This window comes from Gopherus flavomarginatus, chromosome 6, assembly GCF_025201925.1.
Source record: "Gopherus flavomarginatus isolate rGopFla2 chromosome 6, rGopFla2.mat.asm, whole genome shotgun sequence".
NCBI classification, from domain to species: Eukaryota; Metazoa; Chordata; order Testudines; family Testudinidae; genus Gopherus; species Gopherus flavomarginatus.
In genome coordinates this window covers 74,963,246-74,983,032 of record NC_066622.1, presented here as the reverse complement: position 1 = coordinate 74,983,032, position 19,787 = coordinate 74,963,246, and the positions used below count along the sequence as shown (strand labels likewise).

At 40.9% G+C, this 19,787-nt stretch overlaps 1 protein-coding gene across 4 annotated transcripts in view; it reads right to left on the bottom strand.

Annotated features, from left to right (window-relative positions):
- ADK (adenosine kinase) overlaps positions 1 to 19,787 on the bottom strand; it is a 560,116-nt gene that overhangs the window by 64,209 nt on the left and 476,120 nt on the right. For all 4 annotated transcript variants that reach the window (XM_050960267.1, XM_050960264.1, XM_050960265.1 and 1 more), the window contains exon 9: positions 9,977 to 10,091. In XM_050960267.1, the coding sequence (XP_050816224.1) occupies positions 9,977 to 10,091 (115 nt within the window). The remainder of the gene's footprint in view (positions 1 to 9,976; positions 10,092 to 19,787) is intronic.

The following is a 19,787-nucleotide window of genomic DNA, read 5'->3' as shown; positions in this document are numbered from 1 at the left end:
GGGTGCCCAGCTGACCCACCGAGTGTTGCTAGGGTAAAAATCTTCCTACTAACGTGCACGCAGCGCGCGCACACCTCATTGGAATTGATATGAGCAAGCACTCGAAGAAGAACCATCCGATGTCGACTGTAAACTTCTTGAGCGATGGACCTTAAATTGTAAGATGCTTGAGGAAGGACCTGTCTAAAGCTCTGCTAAGCTTTATGGCAGTTTATAAGTAAGAACGATAAGCAACCATTTTAGGACAGGAAGTGAAGAATAACACATCCAGTGGAATTGCAGGGGGAATTTCACAGTTTTATAGATGTTTCATAGAGTTTAAGCTAGAAGTGACCATTAGATCATCTAGTCTGATTTCCTCTATATCACAGGCCATCAATTTTCATTCAGATGCCTCTTGTGTAAACCCAAAGACCTTAGTTTGGACTAAAGCATTTCAGTACTCAGGAGATTAACCTGTATACCTCTGGGAGAGAATGGGGGAAACCAAGGTGCCAGCAAAGCCCAAGGCCCCTGCAAAATCAGGGAATTGATTAGGTGAGATATGCCCAGATGATCCCAACAGCTTTCTTGCTGCCCCAAGCGGCAGGGAAAAAAACAAAAACAAAAACAAGCCGCAATTGGCGGCACTTCGGCAGCAGCTCTAATGCGCTGCTTCATTCTTTGGCAGCAATTCGGTGGCCGGTCCTTCCCTCCAAGAGGGACTGAGGGACCCGCCGCCAAATTGCTGCCAAAAAGCTGGACGTGCTGCCCCTTCCATTGGCTGCCCCAAGCACCTGCTTCCTGCGTTGGTGCCTGGAGCCGGCCCTGCCAACAGGTGAGCCACACACCATGCTGCAGACGAAGGTGAAAATCCCCCAAGGTCCCAGACAGTGTGATCTGGGGGAAAATTCTTTCCTGACCCCAAATCTATCAGTAACATTGAGCTTAAGTATGTGAGCAAAACACACCAGCTAGACATCTAGAAAGAGGATTCTCAGTAGTACTTCATAGTACCAGTCAATCCTGTCTAGTAAACCATCTCCAGCTACAGCCAATCTCTGATGCTTTAGAGGAAGGCAAAACAAACAAATATATTACACAGAATATATATAGCCAATTGTGCATCAGCAGGAAAAAAATTCCATTTAAGCAAGCATCATGTATTTCCTCAAGCTGAATGTGTTATAGAATCTTTAATAAACTCAGAGTTATTTTTACTATTCAACTACAAGAGGTGGTACCAAGACCTGCAGCTGATGTATTTAGGCCTTGTTCCATTGACTTCAATGAAGGTAGGCCATTTTACATTAGCTGTCCCACAATGTACAAATATGTGCAGAAGCAAATCAGATATTTTTTTAAAAAATCCTGGAGTATTGCTCCACGGGCTCTTGACTGGAAGTGAGAAGGAACCTACAAGGACTTTAGGTGTTAGAGAAATAAATCAAATCAATCATAAATTTAGTATTGGATACAGTTGAAGAGAGAATTTATGTAGATGTGTTTTCTAAAGAGCCCCCACCACCTTTTCCATTTATTGGCTGAGAAGTAAAATTCCTTCTAGTCTTTTACCAAGCAAGTTATTAGGTGGAGAGCACATGAATCTAGATGTAAGTCTGCTGTCATACTAATGGGAAAATAACTACTTAGGCATGACATGTGACAGGAGATCCACTTAGTACTGATTAGGGATGTAAATATCATTTTAAAAGTTAACTGTGTAAACGATTAAAATTATATCATTTAACCGGTTAACCGATTAAAGGGAGGGGGCTGGGATGGGGCTGCTCCAGCTGTCACAGTCCGGGGCTGGGGTCAGCTGGCCGACGTGGCTGTGGCTGGAGTCGGCCGGCCCAGAGCTGGGGTCAGTGGTGTGGATGGGGCTGCTCTGGCTAGCCCGGGGCTGGGGGTTAACAGTTAGGGTGGGTTAACTGTAAGACCAATACTTACTGGTTAACCATTTAATATTTTACATCCCTAATACTTATGTGCCTTCGCAGAACCCTGTGTCCCAGACATTTATATGATTTATGATGGATTTTTTGAAGAATAACCTCTTATAAGCTATAATTACACATCAAAAACATTTACAAATATGTCACTTTAATTAAATCTCAATTTGTAACCATGATTTCAAAGAACTACTCAGTTACTGCTATTACTTTTAATTTAAAAATAAAATTATTTCTGCAGGAACTCATTTAAGCCTGAAAAGCAAGAGAAATACAAAATAAGCATAACCAGTAATAACTATGAGTAAACTAGAAAGTACTCCAACCAATCAGAAAAGACTCACTGATTATAACTACACTACACTCTCCCCCCTTTCGGCCCCCAGGCAGGGCTGAAATCTGTGAAGAAGCTGGAACTACTCATCATTGCCAAATAAGCTCCAGCCCCTGCCAAAATGTGTTATTTGCAAAGGAATCGAGAATGTTGGCAGCACTGGTATTGTGAAGGACCTGGAGTGTGATTCTCAAGAACTGGAGAGTCTTGGCAAGATCCGTACCATAGTGCTGGAACCTCATGAATTTATTGTAAGTAACTCAATTTTAATGTTGCTGGAACCAGTTTGGTGATGCTACAAGAAGCTCCAACCTTCATGTAATTTATAGCCTTGCCAAGGGGAAACCCTCCTCTGACTGGCCAACTACCCTGCCTCCTGGGGAAGAGCAGCCAACCAGAGCAGCTCCAGGCAGCCCTCCCCTACCCATCAGGAGCAGAGAGAAGTTTTGGGTAGAGGAGAAGGGAAGAAGGAACAGAGGATACCATTTTCACAACAGGGGAGGGGACAGAAAGAGAGATCAGTCACTTAGGATGCCTCTGCTCCCTTCTCCCCTCTTGTGAAAAATAGGTCAGCTCTCTAATATCAGGCCTTGGAACAAAAAGAGGACCCACCCCTACTGACCCCCCAGATCTGGGAGAGGGGAATGAAAAACTCTGGAGTTCTAGGAGGGGCAGAATTGTACTGATGTGTGGCTGGCAATCGAAGTTGATGATAGGGATGGGGGGACACACATAATTAATTGCTGAGCTGAAGGACAGGCAGATGTGGGGCTGGTGGGGGCACACACACTTACTTAGAATTTTGGGGTTTGAGGAGAAGCTGAAAGCTCCACACTATCAGGTAGCATTTAACAGAACTCTCTGTAACTGAGCATAGTTGGGTCTTGTAGCAAGAGCCCAAATCACCTTGAACAGTCTTGTTTGTTCCCTGTTTGTACAGCACCTAGTGCAAGGGGGGCCTGGTCCATGATTGAGGCTTCTAGGCACTACAATAATATCAACAAAATAATAAAAATAATACTCCATAAATTTGGGAGAGCTGACAAAAAACGGTTACTAACCTGTTCTGTAATTGTGCTTCAAGATGTGTTACACATGTGCATTCCACTTCTGGTGTTGGAAACTTTTTCTCTTCGTGGTATCTGTTGGGAGGCAAGAACTCCTACTCCTGCTGCGCAACACTGCCTTTTATACCTGCATACAGAGCTGCTACTAGCCCCCCCTTAGTTCCTTCTTGCTGGAACTCCAAAGTAGAGGGGCAGGAGAGAAGGTCATGGAATGGACATGTACAACACATCTCGAAGAACAACAGTTACAGAACAGGCTAGTAACCATTTCTTCTTGTTCGGGTGATTGCAACGTGCATTCCACTCTTGGTGACTCACAGGCTATAAGAACAGAAGGTGGGATCGGTGTATATTTCAATAAAGATTGGAAAACAACTTGTCCAATCCTAGCTATGTCTCTGGAATCTTGAGCCACAGCATAGTGGGAAGCAAATGTATGAACCAAGAACCACGTTGCCACTCTATAAACATCTGCAATTGGAACTTGTGCCAGAAAGGCTGCTGATGCTTACTGAATGAGCTGTGACTCTGTCAGGTAGAGCAACGTTAGCCAGGTCATAGCATGTGCTTATACAGGATGTGATCCAGAAAGAAATCCTCTGGATGGACACTGATTGACTTTTTATTCTGTCCGTCACTGCTATGACCAGCTGGGAGGATTTACAAAAGAGCCTGGCTCTCTCTAGGTAAAACATTAATGCTCTACTGATGTCCAAGGTATGGAATTGCTCTTCTTCCCTGCTCATATGTGGCTTTGGATAAAATACCGGCAAATAAACTTTCTGGTTGATGTGGAAAGAAAAAAAACACCTTTGGGACAAACTTTGGATGAGGAGGTAGGTAAACTGTGTCCTTAAAAGGGATCATGCATGGAGGTCCCAACATTAATGCCTACAGCTCCCCTACTCTTATGACAGAGGCAATGGCCACCAAAAATTTCACCTTCATTGACAGATGCAGCAGAGAGCAGGTAGCCAACAGTTCAATCAGGGAATCCATAAGTCTTGACAATACTAAGTGTAGATCACAGGGGGAAATGGAGTTTTGCACCAGTTGGTATAATTTAACTAAGCCTTTAAAAAAACCTTATGGATTGGACAAAATAGAGTGACTGTCCATTTTAGGGTGGAATGCTGAAGTAGCTGCCAGATGTACCTTGATTGAATGAACTGCTAAACCTTGGTGTTTCAGGTATAAGTAGTAGTCCAGAATATGTTTAACAGAAGAACTGGTCAGACACATTCTGTCCTGGTAAGATCATATGGAAAAATGTTTCCATTTTAGATAAATAAGTAGCTCTTGTAGAAGGCTTTTTACTATTTAGCAGGCTCTCTTGAACATCTTTTGATCAGGTTTATTCTCTAGCGTCTAGCCATGAAGCATCCACATAGTTAAGTGAAGGGATTGTAGGTTTGGGTGGAGTAGGTGACCATGATCCTGAGAGATTAGGTTCAAGTCTACCGGAAGTGAAATTGGAAGTGTCACTGATAGCTCCAGGAAAGTGGAGAACCAGTGCTGATGGGCCCATGCGCAGGCTGCAAGTCTGACTTTGGCGCAGTCCTGTCTTTTTTAGTTCTACCCTATGAATATGCAGAACTGGGAGAAAACATAAAAGAGCCTACCTGACCACATCAGTGAAAAGGCATCTATTAATAGAACCTTGGTGTGATTCCCTAGGTAGCAGAATTGCTGACACTTTTTCTTGGACTGTGTCCCAAACAGGTCTACTTGGGGAAACCCCCAGCACTGGATTATTTATCTAACCACACCTGAGTGAAGAAACAACTCATAAATGATCTGCTCAGGTGGTTTGCTAGGTCATTCTGTACCCTGGCAAGTAAGATGCTTCTAGCTCTATCGTGTTGGCATTGCAGAGCTCCCAGAGTAGAGTTATGTCTTGACAGAGAGGAGAAGAGCGGGTTTCCCCCTGCTTGTTGAGGTAAAACATTGCTACCATGTTGTCTGTGAGAACTAACAGCCTGTTTCCCCTGATCAGCAATAGAAAACTTGGCATACCAGTCTGACAGCTTTCAGTTCTCTGACACTGATATGTAAAGCTAAGTCCTTTGAGGGCGAAAGACCCTGAAACCGTAGAGAACCCAGGTGGGCTATCTGAGCATGGTGGGGCTGATCCAGTCAGGGCTGGGGACTGGTGCAAAGAGCCTGGCAATGGGCAGAGCGATGCCATTATTGCTGGTTTGCCCTTGGATGGGACTGAGGCCTGCCTGTCCAAGAAGCAGCCAACTGGGTATCGGAGTTTGAATCTCTAGTGGAAAGGGCAGTGGTGCTGAGGGATCAGACTCACGTAAGGAAGGAAACAGGCACTGAGAGACAGATTTCTTGCCACTGCAAATTCCTCTGGAGTAGTCCGCACTGAGATGGTCTCTTGTCTTGGTGCTGAAGAAGTTGATGGTGCCACTTACAGCATTGGTCTGGACATTGCTCGTTGTGGCACTGGAGCTGACTGAGCCAATTTAGGCACTGATCTGGAGGTTTCAGGTGTAATCTCCACGACTCCTTGCTCCTCTTACCAGACTTCGAGAGTGAAGATCTCCCCCTGGTCGGGGCTCTGGAAGTTTTGTATTTCTTCCTCAGTACAGGAGAGGGATACTGGTGCCAGTATTATGCTAAATCTGGAGGTGCGCTTCTCACTGAAGTTGCAGCACTGAGTCAGACAGGGATGACTCCAATGGTGGCCTGAGTGCTGTCTCCATCAGCAGGAATTTCAACCTTGCCTCCCTATCCTTCTTCACCCTAGGCTTGAACTCCCTGCAAATCTGGCACTGGTCCTTTGTGTGAGCTTCCCGCAAGCACTTCAGGAAGCTATTGTGCAGGTTGCTCACTGGCATAGGTCTCGAGCAAGAAGTGCATGTGGTCAGCGGTCACTACCAAGTCCTTCCCCTGCATTAGGATATCGTGGGACTCGCTGAGCATCATTTCCAAGAGCACCCTTCTCATATATATTGATTAGGTTGAGAGAGGTCTGATAGTTGCCCCCTGGAAAGAGACCTCTGCTAAATATATAAGGTAGCATTTCTTTTCTTCAGTCAATAAGGCAACCTACACAGCTGCAAAGCTTCCTTTGGGCAACAACTAAAAGGCTCATTTTGATTGAATCAGGCATATTCTGGATCAATACCCGTGTTAGCAAAATGAGGCAACTTGGACATTTTAACTGTCGGGATTCACTGCCACTAGCTCATATGATAGTATGTACAAACAATTACTCAACTATATATTAATGCATGCAATCTGATATCTCAACTAAATCAAGAGCATTTCCTCACCTGTTCTCAAGTGGGAGAACTTTCAAATAAACTCAATGTTGAAAAAACATCAAACCATTCCCACAACTATTTATGATAATAAACCCAAAACACGTTGTACAATTACCTTCACAGAAATACCTAGTAAAGTCATTTGTATATCTCCAACCTTTACTATTTATGAACAGCAAACAGTGACTATGAACAACTTTGTTTTTCTAGAGGCCACCATTTTGTTTATTCAACTTTCTGCTTTCATTTTGGTCTGCTTTTCATAATGGGCTCAATACTGAAAGGTATCACCGAATGTCTTGTTTTTATGCAGGAAAGCTTGCAGTAATACCTGGAGTTACGGTTGCCTAACACTTTCAAAAATAAGGGCTTGTCTAATGTGATGAAATTTACTGGCAGTACTGTGCTGGTATAGTGTAGTTCTGCTGGTAAATTTCCCCAGGGACACAATCCCTAAATCCCTGTGTTCAGTTGCTTATAACTTTGCCTAACTTGAAGCCATTTTGGCTGACATTTTTCCTGTGCCAGATGCCTGCCTCAGGCTATCTTTTTTTCCTTTGAAAGTTTCAGCAAAAATGGTTCAGTTGTTTCTGAGAATGTTAGGGGAAAAAGTGGTGTTTTACCAAGGTTCATTCTTACAGTCATCATGCTGAGAAGCTCCAGGCTTTGGAGCAAATGTGAAATTTGGTGGAGTTGTTCCCCCTTGCAACAGAGAGATACATCTTTTGTTGTCCCTCAGGAATATGCAACCATATGACAGCCAAGTGAGAAGCCTATGAAAATTGTCATTTGCACCTGCTCATTAGAGTGTTGTTAGAGGCTGGCATCTCAATTCAGTCTGCTTCACTCGCACACAATGCCCTGAGCATGCTGCAGGCCAGAGCTCAACAAAAATTTCCCTGCAATTTCTCCTGCCAGCCTGGCAGCTGGAGTCCATTGTGGCAAAGGAGACTAGAACTGTTAGCAGGTGCCCCCCAAAGCTCCTGTGGATGAAGGTGGTAAATTTTTCCCATGTTGGCATAAAGAGAATTCAAGGACACTTTAAGTGATCTATTCAATAACTGGCAGCAAGGGAAGAAGGGACAGAAGTAGCAGAGTCTGTTGCATGGATGCTGAAGCCCTGAGATAGTGTGGGAGAAATTATTTCGTTCATGTTTATATTGTTTTTAGGCATCTCTCTTTGACCTAGAAACCAGGAAGTTCCTTTTGTCATGCTCAGCTGGTCAAAACCTGACAAAAGGTTATTTAATTGCAGTCTAAAGTAGGAGCTCTCCACTAGCATGTTCCAACCCATGGCTGGCTAACTGCCTCCTTTTCCTTGCAAGTATTCTTATAACCTCTGACCAAACTCTTCCTGAATATCTGATCTCTTCAGAAGGGCATTAGAATAAACTGCACCACAACTGGCCCCTGTGAACAGGTATTAATTGTCTTTTATGCAGGAAAGAAGAGAGGCTTTATTTGTACACTCAGATATTGTTCAGTGCAGCAATCTTTCCAATGATCTTTTAGAAACACTACAATGCAGGGTTTAAAACACAACGAGCCCTAATTAGTGTTGGAATAACTGTGTTCACACTGCCCTATGCCATTCTGTGGTGCTACTGTATGCTAAATCAAGGGACACAATTTCGTTCTATCCTTCATTAGTAGTTTAAAGCTAGGCGGTGGGAAAAGGCTGATCCATATTCAAGGACGGCAGTGGGGCGGGGGAACAATAACAAATTGGTATCTCTTTTGAGAATTGCCCCACAGGCCAAGCATTTTTATGTTCTTAATCATTACTAAATGACTTAACATGACACACAGAGCCTGGCAAATGATTGCATCCTGACATGAGAACGAATTACAAATGAAATGAAAGATCAAGCTGTATTAGAGGACTGCCTCTGGGAAATGAAAATCTTTAATTCTCTTTTATTATTGACATTTATTTGGCTGCCATGAATAACAACATAGCAAAGAGATTCAGCTATGCTTGTGCATTGAGTAGTTTATCCCAGGGCTCAAAACTGCCTTAACATTTATCATGTTTGCTTTTGTAGCTGACACCACTGCATACCCTCTCTATCCATCTTGCATTTATCATGCATACGAAGTGCATTCTCTAATTTAAGTTAATTTTCATAGGGAACAAACAGCTAAGATTAGCAAGTGTCAGTTCTCAAATAAGCTCCCAGTTGTAAAAATATCAAAGAATGGATTAATGGATTTGTTAACAACTCCAGTTTAAAGAATAAAATAAATACACAGTGAAAATTAAATAAGAGTAAAGGAGGGTTATATGTCAGATTTAGGTTTATCACCATTATTACTAACTCATGTATAAAAACATTTTTACTGCTATTTCTCAGCCAACCATACAGAGCTCAAGTGGAGCATCTCCATATGGACCGTTCAAATACTGCAGTGATTTTCCAGAAGCAAAGCTGTCATGCTTGCAAGATAAGACAGACATATCCAACTCTGAACCGGTGTTGTTTGAAAGCAGTTTGTAGCTAACAAATTATGGGAAGAAATAATCTAAAAAACAGAAATAATTTAGATTTCTCCTAAGAACAAGCTGTGAGGTAGTGACATATTTACTTGGAGCCCGATCCTGCAGTCCTAGCCTCACAGGAGGCACTCAATATCTAAGAGAACCAGGCCCTTAATTAATATCTTACCTTGTGCAGGAACTAATGACTAAAATGACTTGCAATAGCATGTGGCAGTAATTGTATTATTTAATCTAGGAAGTATAGGTGGACAAATTAAAGCGCCTGCTAAAAGGCAGGCAGTTATGTTTGTAATGCTTAAATCTGTGTGTTCCATATCATTATTTCAAACAGCAGAAGCCACTCATCTCCCAGCTAGAACACCTTTTTCCACCTATTCCTTTGAGAATGGAAGAGCAGGCAGCTGAGAAAAGCTGGAAGTGAGACTTTCTGTTCAAAGCAAGAGACTAGAAATTCACTTAGTGCTGTATTTCACTTTCTCATTTTCACAATTGCTTAAATGTACTGTACTGTTGCAGCAGCTGTTCCCAACAAGTATAGCATGTTCTTGTCTGCAGCAAAGATGCCTCTGCAGATAAAATCTGAAGTCATAAAAGGCAGAGTAAAACCAATTGGAGAAATGTTTTAGATCTATGTTATAAAAGTTACTTAAGATATCCATAACTAAGCTGTCAGACATTCCTGTGAAATAATAACTTCTGACAATTAGGACATTTCAGGGGTTAAAAATATGAGAAACATTCATTAAGATAAAACCAGGGAAAGACAAGTACTTTGAATACAATTTGACAGTGATTAATTGTAAAACTAATACATGTTTTAATACATATATATTCTTTATAACAATACAGCTTAAAAAAGGTACCTGTAGCCATTATAGTGTCCTCTTTCCCTTGGGTGAAGACTACAATTCGTTGCCTGTTAGGGTTCACCTTTGGCAGGGCTTGTGTCTTCTGGGCTATCTCTTTAATATCTTCCGTCTATTAATAGAAAGAGAAAAAATTCTTGTAACCAGCACAGCAGAGATGTGAAACATTAGGACTTTATTAGCAGATCAAAGATTTATCCTCTTACGATTAGATAATAAAATAGACTGTACTATCTGTTGAGAAAGATTTTTAAGAGGAAGAATACTTCATTCTCTTAAAGGTTTATGTAGTATCAAGAGGCCATTGGCTATAATCTTGGAAGCGATACTGGACTATACCAATTGCTATAATGCAGAGCCTAATGAAAGAATTACACAGCATTTCTTGATTGGCAATTTCTATTGATTTTCCGTGCTTTGGCTAAATTCTAACCTTATCCTCCATAAAATTAAATATAAATGAGAAAGGGAATAACTCAGAAAATCTCAGGGCTTGATCCTCTTCCAATGTACAGTGGTTTTACACTGGTGTAACAGCACTGATTCAGTGGAATTACGGCTGATTTATACCAGCGCACTTCAAGGAGAATCAGGCTCTTGCTGTTTCTCTAAACACTTTCAAGGGACTACAAATCTCCACACCATATTGTATATATGTAGGAACATAGAAATTGCCAAATTGAATCAGACTACTGGTCCATCCATTCCAGTATCCTATCTCTGATAGTGGCCAGTATAAAATGCTTCACTTAGATGCAAGAAACCCAGTAACTGACAATTATGGAATGACCAGCCTTTAGGAATCCTTCCTAATCCCATCTGTTGGCGGTTGTCCTACGGGCTGAAGCACAAGAGTTTCTATTCCTATTTTTTAAAATCTTATCTAATGTAAATGTTCTCATTATCCACATAAAGGTCTAATCATTTTTTTAATGCTATAGTACTGAGCTTTTGGTCTCAAAGATATTCTAAGTCAATGAATTCCACCAGTTAATGTGTTAAAAGTATTTCCTTTCATCAGTTACAAAATATTTTGCCTTTCAATTTCACAGAATGCCACTTTGTATCTAAATTATGAGAGCATCAATAACAAAATGAACATGCTTTCTCTGTGCCATTCATTATCTCTCTTCTTATTTATATCTAGGTATGCAAGGATTAAATTTCTATCGGAAAATGTCAATTTCACCATACACATATGTGAAAGTAGAATGAATTAAATTGTAAAAATAAGAATGGATTAAAGAAATGTTGCATGTACCTTTAAGCAGAAATAAGAAATGTTGACATACAGGTGCCAGGAAAAGAAACATTAGGCATAAACAAGGGTGCTAATGGCGAAACATTAACAGAGGATCGGTAATAGTTAGTAAGGAAATAAGATATGCATGCCTAGCCCAGGTAAACTTATCAGATTCTGCTTCCTTTGTTATCTTGTTAAGTGCTCGCCCTTTTATCTGTATAAATAAGATACTTTGTGTCTTGCATGGTGCTCACATTATCTGGGTGTTACTGGCGGAGCGCTGTGCTAATAAAACAGAGTGGTTTGACAAATTGTGAGTCCTGATTCTAACTTTGACACATACGAACCAATGAAAAGATATTGCCATTAATAATAATAGAAATTTACAGGTAGGCAAAGTAAGAAAAATGCTGCTTTAGAACTTATTAGAGTTTGGTTTAAGGGTATGTACTATACTATACAGTATATTTATTATAAAATCATGAATGGTATGGAGAAAGTAAATAAGGAAGTGTTATTTACTTCACATAACTCAAGCACCGGGGATAACACAACAAATTAATAGGCAGCAGGTTTAAAACAAACAAAGGAAGTACTTCTTCACACAATGCACAGTCACCTGTGGAACTCATTGCCAGAAGATGTTGTGAAGGACAAAACTATAACGGACTTCAAAAAAGAATTAGATGAGTTAATGAAGGATAGATCCATCAATGGGTATTAGCCAAAATGGTCAAGGATACAATGCCATGCTCTTGGTGTCCCTAGCCTCTGACTGCCAGAAGTTGGGAGTGGATCATAGGGGATGAATCACTTAATGATTGCCTGTTCTGTTCATTTTCCTTGACTCACCTGGCACTGGCTGCTGTCAGAAGCCAGGACACTGCGCTAGATGGACCACTGGTTTGACCTTATGGTCGTTCTTATGTACTTTGTATATTTTGACATGTGATGTTGACAATTTGTATTTTAACATTTATAAAGCTTTAAGTTTTTGAATATCAACATATACTATCTGACGATCCCTCCAAATAATTTTCAGCAACTGTAAAAATTTAAATTGATAAAAATTAAAAAAATGCTTGAAGCCCTAAAATTTAAAGCAATTGTGAAAATTTTAATTAAGAAAAATAAAACAATGCTTAAACTAATCAATATTAGCCATTAAAATGATAAGAAAATAAAAACGGAATTCTGCCAAAACCTATTTATATCCTCGCTAAACTAAACAGTCTCAGTCTTTCTTATCTGCCTTTATATGGAAGTGACTAGAATTTAACTCCCAAAGTTTGATGAGGGTAGACTGTTTGTTAATGTAATATCATTATAATATTTTCAGTATCATTTTCTGCCCCATTCTTTATTCTATCTTTTAATTTATTTATTTTAAACTACCACTGTATATTGAGCAGCAGTTTTCATAGAGCTGTCCACAGTGGCTCCCTCAAGACTTTTACTTGAGTGGTTACAGTTAATTTAGAATCTAGCAATGCACGAGTATTTCAAATTATACCTTACTATGTTCATTATCTTGTACGTCAATAATGAATTTAATTTCACTCAGATTTGTTAGATTCTTCAAAGTTGTCTATATCCTTAGACTCATAGACTTTAAGGCCAGAAGGGATCATCATGATCATCTAGTCTGAGCTCTCTACGTCACAGGCCACAGAACCTCACCCACCCACTCCTCTACGTCACCCACTCCTCTATGTCACAGGCCAAAGAACCTCACCCACTCACTCCTGTAACAGACCCTTACCCTCTGTTTGAGTGACTAACGTTCTCAATTCATGGTCTAAAGACTCCAAGTTACAGAGACTCTACCATTTACACTAATTTTCTGCCAATCTGACCCAGGGAAAAATTCCTTCCTGACCCCAAATATGGCAATCAGTTAGACCCTGAGCATTTGGACAAGACTCAGCAGCCAAACATCTGGGAAACAACTCTCAGTAGTACCTCGGAGCCCTCCCCATCTAGGGTCCCATCACCAGGCATTGGAAATATTTGCTGCTAGCAATCATAGATCAGCTACATGACAATGTAGGCAGTCTCATCATACCACCCCCTCCATAAACTTATCAAGTTCAGTCTTGAAGCCAGTTAGGTTTTTTGTCCCCACTGTTTCCCTTGAAAGGCTGTTCCAGAACTTCACTCCTCTGATGGTTAGAAACTAATTTCTAATTTTGAGCCTAAACTTGTTGACGGCCAATTTATATCCATTTGTTCTTGTGTCCACAATGGTGCTTAACTTAAATGACTCCTCTCCCTCCCCGGGTATTTATCCCTCTGATTTATTTATAGAGAGAAATCATATCTCCCCTCAACCTTCTTTTTGTTAGGCTAAATAAGACAAGTCTCCTCTTTAGTATTGAGTAGCCTAAATAATTTTAGGCCAGGTTTTGCTTCCCTTACTGGGGGTGGGGAGTGGGGGGAAGCGGGAGACGGCAGGCTGATAGTTTCCATTCTGTTTTACCATTTATGGTAAGTGTCTAAGCCATGCTTACACGACTATATAACTGTCTGAGTTTTTGCAGGTGTTATCATATGTCTTGTCCTGGTTTTCTAATTCAGAACTAACTTCCTAGATGATTGTTGTGGGCAAAATTGAGACCAGGATCGTAACTAAAATTATTACTACATACTTGTCAACTGCATTATTTTGGTCAGGGCTACCCTGTGTTTTTGAAATCTAGTTCTGGATGTTTATAGTCCCTGCCAATGTCACAGGAAGGTTACATAATTTTAAAAAATGGCCTCTTACTAGTAGACTATGCCATCCTGAGTGGGTGGAAGGTCTTTAGCTGCTTTTGCTCCCCAAACTTCTTACAATAGCTGCTGTCTGCTAGAGTATCCAAAAATGATCCGGAGCAGAAAGCATATGAGGCAGTAAGAAGGCAACCAGACAAGCAGTGGCTGCTTCTGCCCTGCCAGCTCCTCTTAATGTATAAAAGATAAATATGGAGAGAGAAAAGAGGTGGTGGTTGGCCTAACTCAACGAGAGGAGAGATGCATGGTGACATGCAGGGACACTGTGAAAAGGGAACACAGAGACTGAAAGATAAACTTCCTTACCAGAAAGACAAATGGGAGGAATCCCACATCTCTCCTGGTTGAGGGGAGGAAGACAGAAAGACCACACTGCACTATTCTCCAGGAAAAGAAGGATGAGATGAACCATGAAGATGCCAGAGAAGGAACTGGGCCTGCTCTTCTCCTGTAAAGATGCTATAGTACCTCTCCTTAAGAAGATAACAGTAAATGGTGGATAGGAGATGTCTGGGGCCAGAGAATAGCAGGCCTACATTGGTTGAGACAAGTATCCAAACTACTAGATGTTTTTATCTAAATCCTGAACCTTTAGAGATCATGAAGAGAGCCACGAAGGAGGAGAGAATAAAGCATCAGAGAGCTCAAGGAAAATAAAGCTAGAAAAGAGGCTATTAGATTTAACTAGGAGGTGGCCCCTAGTGACAATCGTTAGAGAGCTCATAGTAAAGAGGATGAAGGATTCAGAGAATTTGAACACATTTGGAATAAACGAACTTGCTCAGACTTTAGAGCCAAAGGAAATGAGAATGACGGGCTATAGTTTGAGAAAATGGTGTGATCAAGAGAGAATTTCTTCAGGGTGAGAGATTACAAGGGTGTCCTTGAAAGCAGAGAGGAAGGACCCCAGGGAAAAAAGATTAGTTGAGGATGAAGGTAAAGGAGGAAATGAAAGACAGTAAGATAAAACACAAGTTTTCAAGTAGATCTAACTATATGGGAAGCTAGAAGTAGGAGTAATAAGCTGTCTTTGAGTTACACAGAAACAAAAAAACATTGTACAAAAGTCAGAATTTCAAACCAGGGTAATTTAGTGTCCTGTAACTGCTTCTGCAACCTTTGAATAAAATTGGACATTATCTTTTTCCTTGAGAATAAACCAGTTAATTTTCAGGCCAAATTAATTTTCCACACCAAAGTTATTGGGAATGAGAGGGAAACTAAAATGGGGCCTTATAACAGAAGATGCTTGTAATTTTAATGTGGGAAAGTCCTTTCACCTCTCCACAGTCTAGCTTAGTCTGACCATTACACACTGCTATATTTTGAAGTGTGGTTGTGGTATTTTGTGTCACGTGGTTCAGTAATGTGAAAGACAAATGACAAGTGAGGGTTTCAGCTGTGGCATGCCTTTCAAGTCCCTCTGAGATGGTACCTTCCTTCAAGTTTGTATAAGTAATTTCTATTCAGCAAAATTATTCCATACATATTATTTTGAAATACCTGTAACAAAGATTATTTCCTACTTTTACTGGTACTTTGCATTGGATTATATCTGAATTCTTATCCAGAGCACTGTTCTGAATCCCTTACTCCCTTACATATATGGGTGAGTGCAAACATATCATTGCTTTATCGTCCCAAGGTATCCAAAAGAGTGTCATAAATCCACATGATGCCTCCAAATGCTGGATTTTACATTTGGATTTGGCTCTGACTTAGCTAGGGAGATATAAAAATCACACAGGGGCAGGCAGTTCCCTATTGAATAAGGCATCTGAGGCGGCTCACAGGCTTCATTTACTTAATCAAGTAAGGAGAACATACTGCACTTCAGAAACATATGTCAGATATGCTGAATAACAGGTACATTGAGTTAAAACCTCCCACAGTTGGTCAAAGAAAGCCTCCAATTCTTTATCCCTGAATATATGTACATTAAATATAATGGGACTAGTTCAGACCTGGCTTAAGCAGGCTTAAATCCATTGAAATTAATGGAGTTGTGCCCACAAACATCAAGGCTGAATTTGGTCCAATACATCTAAAGTAATGGTTTGGGATTTTTTTGGAGGTTTGCAGTATTCTAAGAGATCAACAGTTTTGTTTGGAGGCGGCTACTAGCCATAGGGGGGATGGCCCTTATAAAGGTCCCAGCCCAACTGTGAAATAACTAATTTGATTAGTCAAGTAGAAAGACTGAAGCGAGTCATGACTAAAATCAGGACTCTGGAAAGGAAAACAGAGGCGTGTGATCAGTCACTGGGGCAACTGCAGACCAAAGCTGCAGGGTGAGAGAGCCTCCTGCGGTGGTGCCCAGGGAAAGGAGTTGTGGATCTCTTTGTCTTTCATTTCAGACGGCAAAGAAAGCAGGCCAAGTCATGTATCTTCTCCATATGCTCAGAGAGCAGAAAGGGAGTCCCTCGAGGTAGAAAGCCTGTGCCCAGCTTAGGCTGGGTAGAAGAGTTTGGGTATTTGTTTTTTTGGAACTTTGTGATAATGTTACTGGATCAGACAGACTGCGTGGAGTTATTCATAGACCCCAAAGAGGGGAAACGGAGGCAGGGTCCAGCAGAGTGACTTCAGGTCAAAAGGGGGAGCTCAGGAGGTGGCTTCCCTGTTACACACATATTATCCTATTTTACTATATATGCTTCTCACATATAGCTTTAAGATTAGAACTGAGCCCTAAGTTTTCTATGATGGTAAAATGATACTTCCTAAATCCCTAGATAAAATTAGCAGAAAGCTATCAGCCATTATACAGGACTAACCCACAAAGCCTGGTATAACATTCTAATTCTCCATTTAACTTACTTGAAAACCGATCTATTGCAAGGCAGGTTTCTTGGAAGCAGTACCTTATACTACTTCATGTAGAACCAGGACTGAGAGTAAGCTTGGGACAAGTACTTGTGGCTATGCACACCTTGTAACGCATTGCTGCGGATGAAGCATTGACTTCAAAGGGAGTACACACTACTCATTTAGCAGCGCACTCAACAAAAAATTCATGCAGTAAGCAGGTATTGATGTGCTACTGGAGGAAGCCATACATTAGAGGTCAAGTTCCACCTACAGTTAATATAGCTGAATGTGGGGCAGGAGATAAAGGCAGGAAATGGTAGCCTTAGAATGCATTGGTGGATGAAAACTCATTGATATTTCCTTCAAGTGAGACAGAAGACCACCTAACTCAATGAACTGGAGCTGGAGTACATCCAAAGAGTCCTTCAAATGTGATCTTTCTTAGCAGCATTTTTGTGATTTTTATCACAGAGCTAAAGATCTTCCTCTATCTCTGGCACAAAGCAACTGGATATTTCCATGTAAAAGTATAATTTTATTGAAACTGACTAAATTGTGTTTTCTCTTTCTTTAAACCTAGTCCTTTAAAATCTTTACAGACATATGCAATTGAATATATATTTAAAGAAGCATTTTGTCTAATACAAGTCCTAAAAGTATAAAGCTGCTTTAACAATTTGCAGCTAAAAATGCAGTAGATATGAAAAACTCTAGTTATAACTCATTTCCAGTGCTAAATCATCCTTGTGAAACTTTTAGATAAAGTATCTTAATTTTAAGTTCTTAGCAGGACTGTCATTTAAATCAAGTACTCAACAATATATAGGAACGAAGCATGTAGGAACAAAATCAGAAAAGCTAAGGCACAAAATGAGTTACGCCTAGCAAGGGACATAAAAGGCAATAAGAAGTTTTTTTAATATATTAGGAGCAAGAGAAAGACAGCGCACAGGGTAGGTCCTCTACTTAGCAGGGAAGGAGAGCTAATAACTGACATCAAGAAAGCTGCACTGCTTAATGCCTATTTTGCTTCAGTCTTTACTAAAAAGGTTAATTAATATTAACAAGGGGGAAAGAATGTAAGCCAAAATAGGGAAAGAACAGGTTAAATAATATTTAGATAAATTAGATGTATTCAAGTTGGCAGCTCCTGATGAAATTCATCAGAAGGTACATAAGGAACTAGCTGAAGCAATCTCAGAATCACTAGCTACTCTCTTTCTCCTGGGGGATGGGTGAAGTCCCAGAAGACCGAAGAGGAGCAAACATAGTACCTATCTTTAAAAGGTGGAACAAAGAGGACTCAGGGAACTATAGACCAGCCATCCTAATTTTGATACCTGGCACAAATTATTAAACAATCAACTTGTAAGCACCTGGAGGGTAGTAGGGTTATAAGGAATAGCTAGCATGCATTCCTCAAAAACAAATTATGTCAAAATAACCTATATTTCCTTATTTGACAGAGTTAATGGTCTAGTGGATAAGGGGGAAGCAGTAGATGTGATATATCTTGATTTTGGGAAGGTTTTTGACTGAGTCCCACATGACATTCTCAAAAGCAAACTAAGGAAATGTGGTCTAGAAGAAATTACTATAAGATGGGTGCACAATCGGTTGAAAGACCAGAGTATTTATCAATGGTTAGCTGTCAAACTGGCATGGTGCATCTAGTGGGGTCCCTCAGGTGTCAGCCCTAGATCTGGTGCTATTCAGTATTTTCATTAATGATTTGGATAATAGAGTGGAGAGCATGCATATAAAATTTGCTGAGGACACGAAGACCGTAAGGGTTGCAAGCACTTTGGAGGACAGGATAATAATTCAAAATAACCCTGACAAATTGAAAAACTTGTCTGAAATCAACCAGATTAGCAGTTCTCAAACTTTAGCAACCCGAGGACCCCCATTTTGATTTTAGATTTTTTTCATGGACCTGCAAGCCCCCCTGCTCAGCCCCAGACCCTCCACTCCTTCCCCAAGTCCCCACCCCCACCTCTGACTGCTCCACCCCTGCTCCGCCCTTCTCCTCCTCTTCCCTGCCTCTTTCTGCCCCCCTCCCCTGAGAATGCCCCACCCCCGTTCCTCACCCTCCTTTCCAGCACCTCCTGCATGCTGGTGAACAGCTGTTCCACCATGTGCAAGAGGCAGTGGGAGAGAGGGGGAGGAGTTGATCAGCAGGGCCAGTGGACCCCAGTTTGAGAAACACTGAACAAGATGAAATTCAGAGACGATAAGTGCAAAGCACTTCACTTAGGAAAGAAAAATCAAATGCACAACTACAAAATGGGAAATAACAAGCTACAGGGTAGTACTGCTGAACAGGATCTGGGGGTTACAAATGGATCACAAACTGAGTCAAAAATCTGATGCAGTTGTGAAAAAGGCTAATATTTTGGGGGGGAGGAGCGGGGGAGTGCTAACAGGAGTGCTGTATATAAGACATAGGAAGCAACTGTCCCACTCTACTTGGCACTGGTGAGGCCTCAGCTGGAGTACTGTGTCCCACTCTGGGTGCCACAATTTAGGAAAGATGTGGACAAATAGGTGAGAGTCCAGAGAGAGCAACAAAAATAACAAAAAGTTTAGAAAACTGGTCCTCTGAGGAAAGGTTAAAAAAAATTGGCATGTTTAATCTTAAGAAAAGAAGACTGAGGGAGGACCTGATAAATATGTTGACAGATACTATAAAGAATAATGTGATCAATTGTTCTCCATGTCCACTGAAGGTAGGATAAGAAGTAATGGGCTTAATCTGCAGCAAGGGAGATTAGGTTGTATATTACGAAAAACTTTCTAACTACAAAGGTAGTTAAGCTCTGGAACAGGCTACCAAGGGAGGCTGTGGAAACCCCATCACTGAAGGTTTTAAAAACTGTTTGGATAAGCACGTGTCAGGGATGGTCTAGGTTTACTTGGCCCTGCAACAGCACAGGGGTGCTGGACCTGATGCCTTTCTGAGGTCCCATTTAGCCCTACATTTCT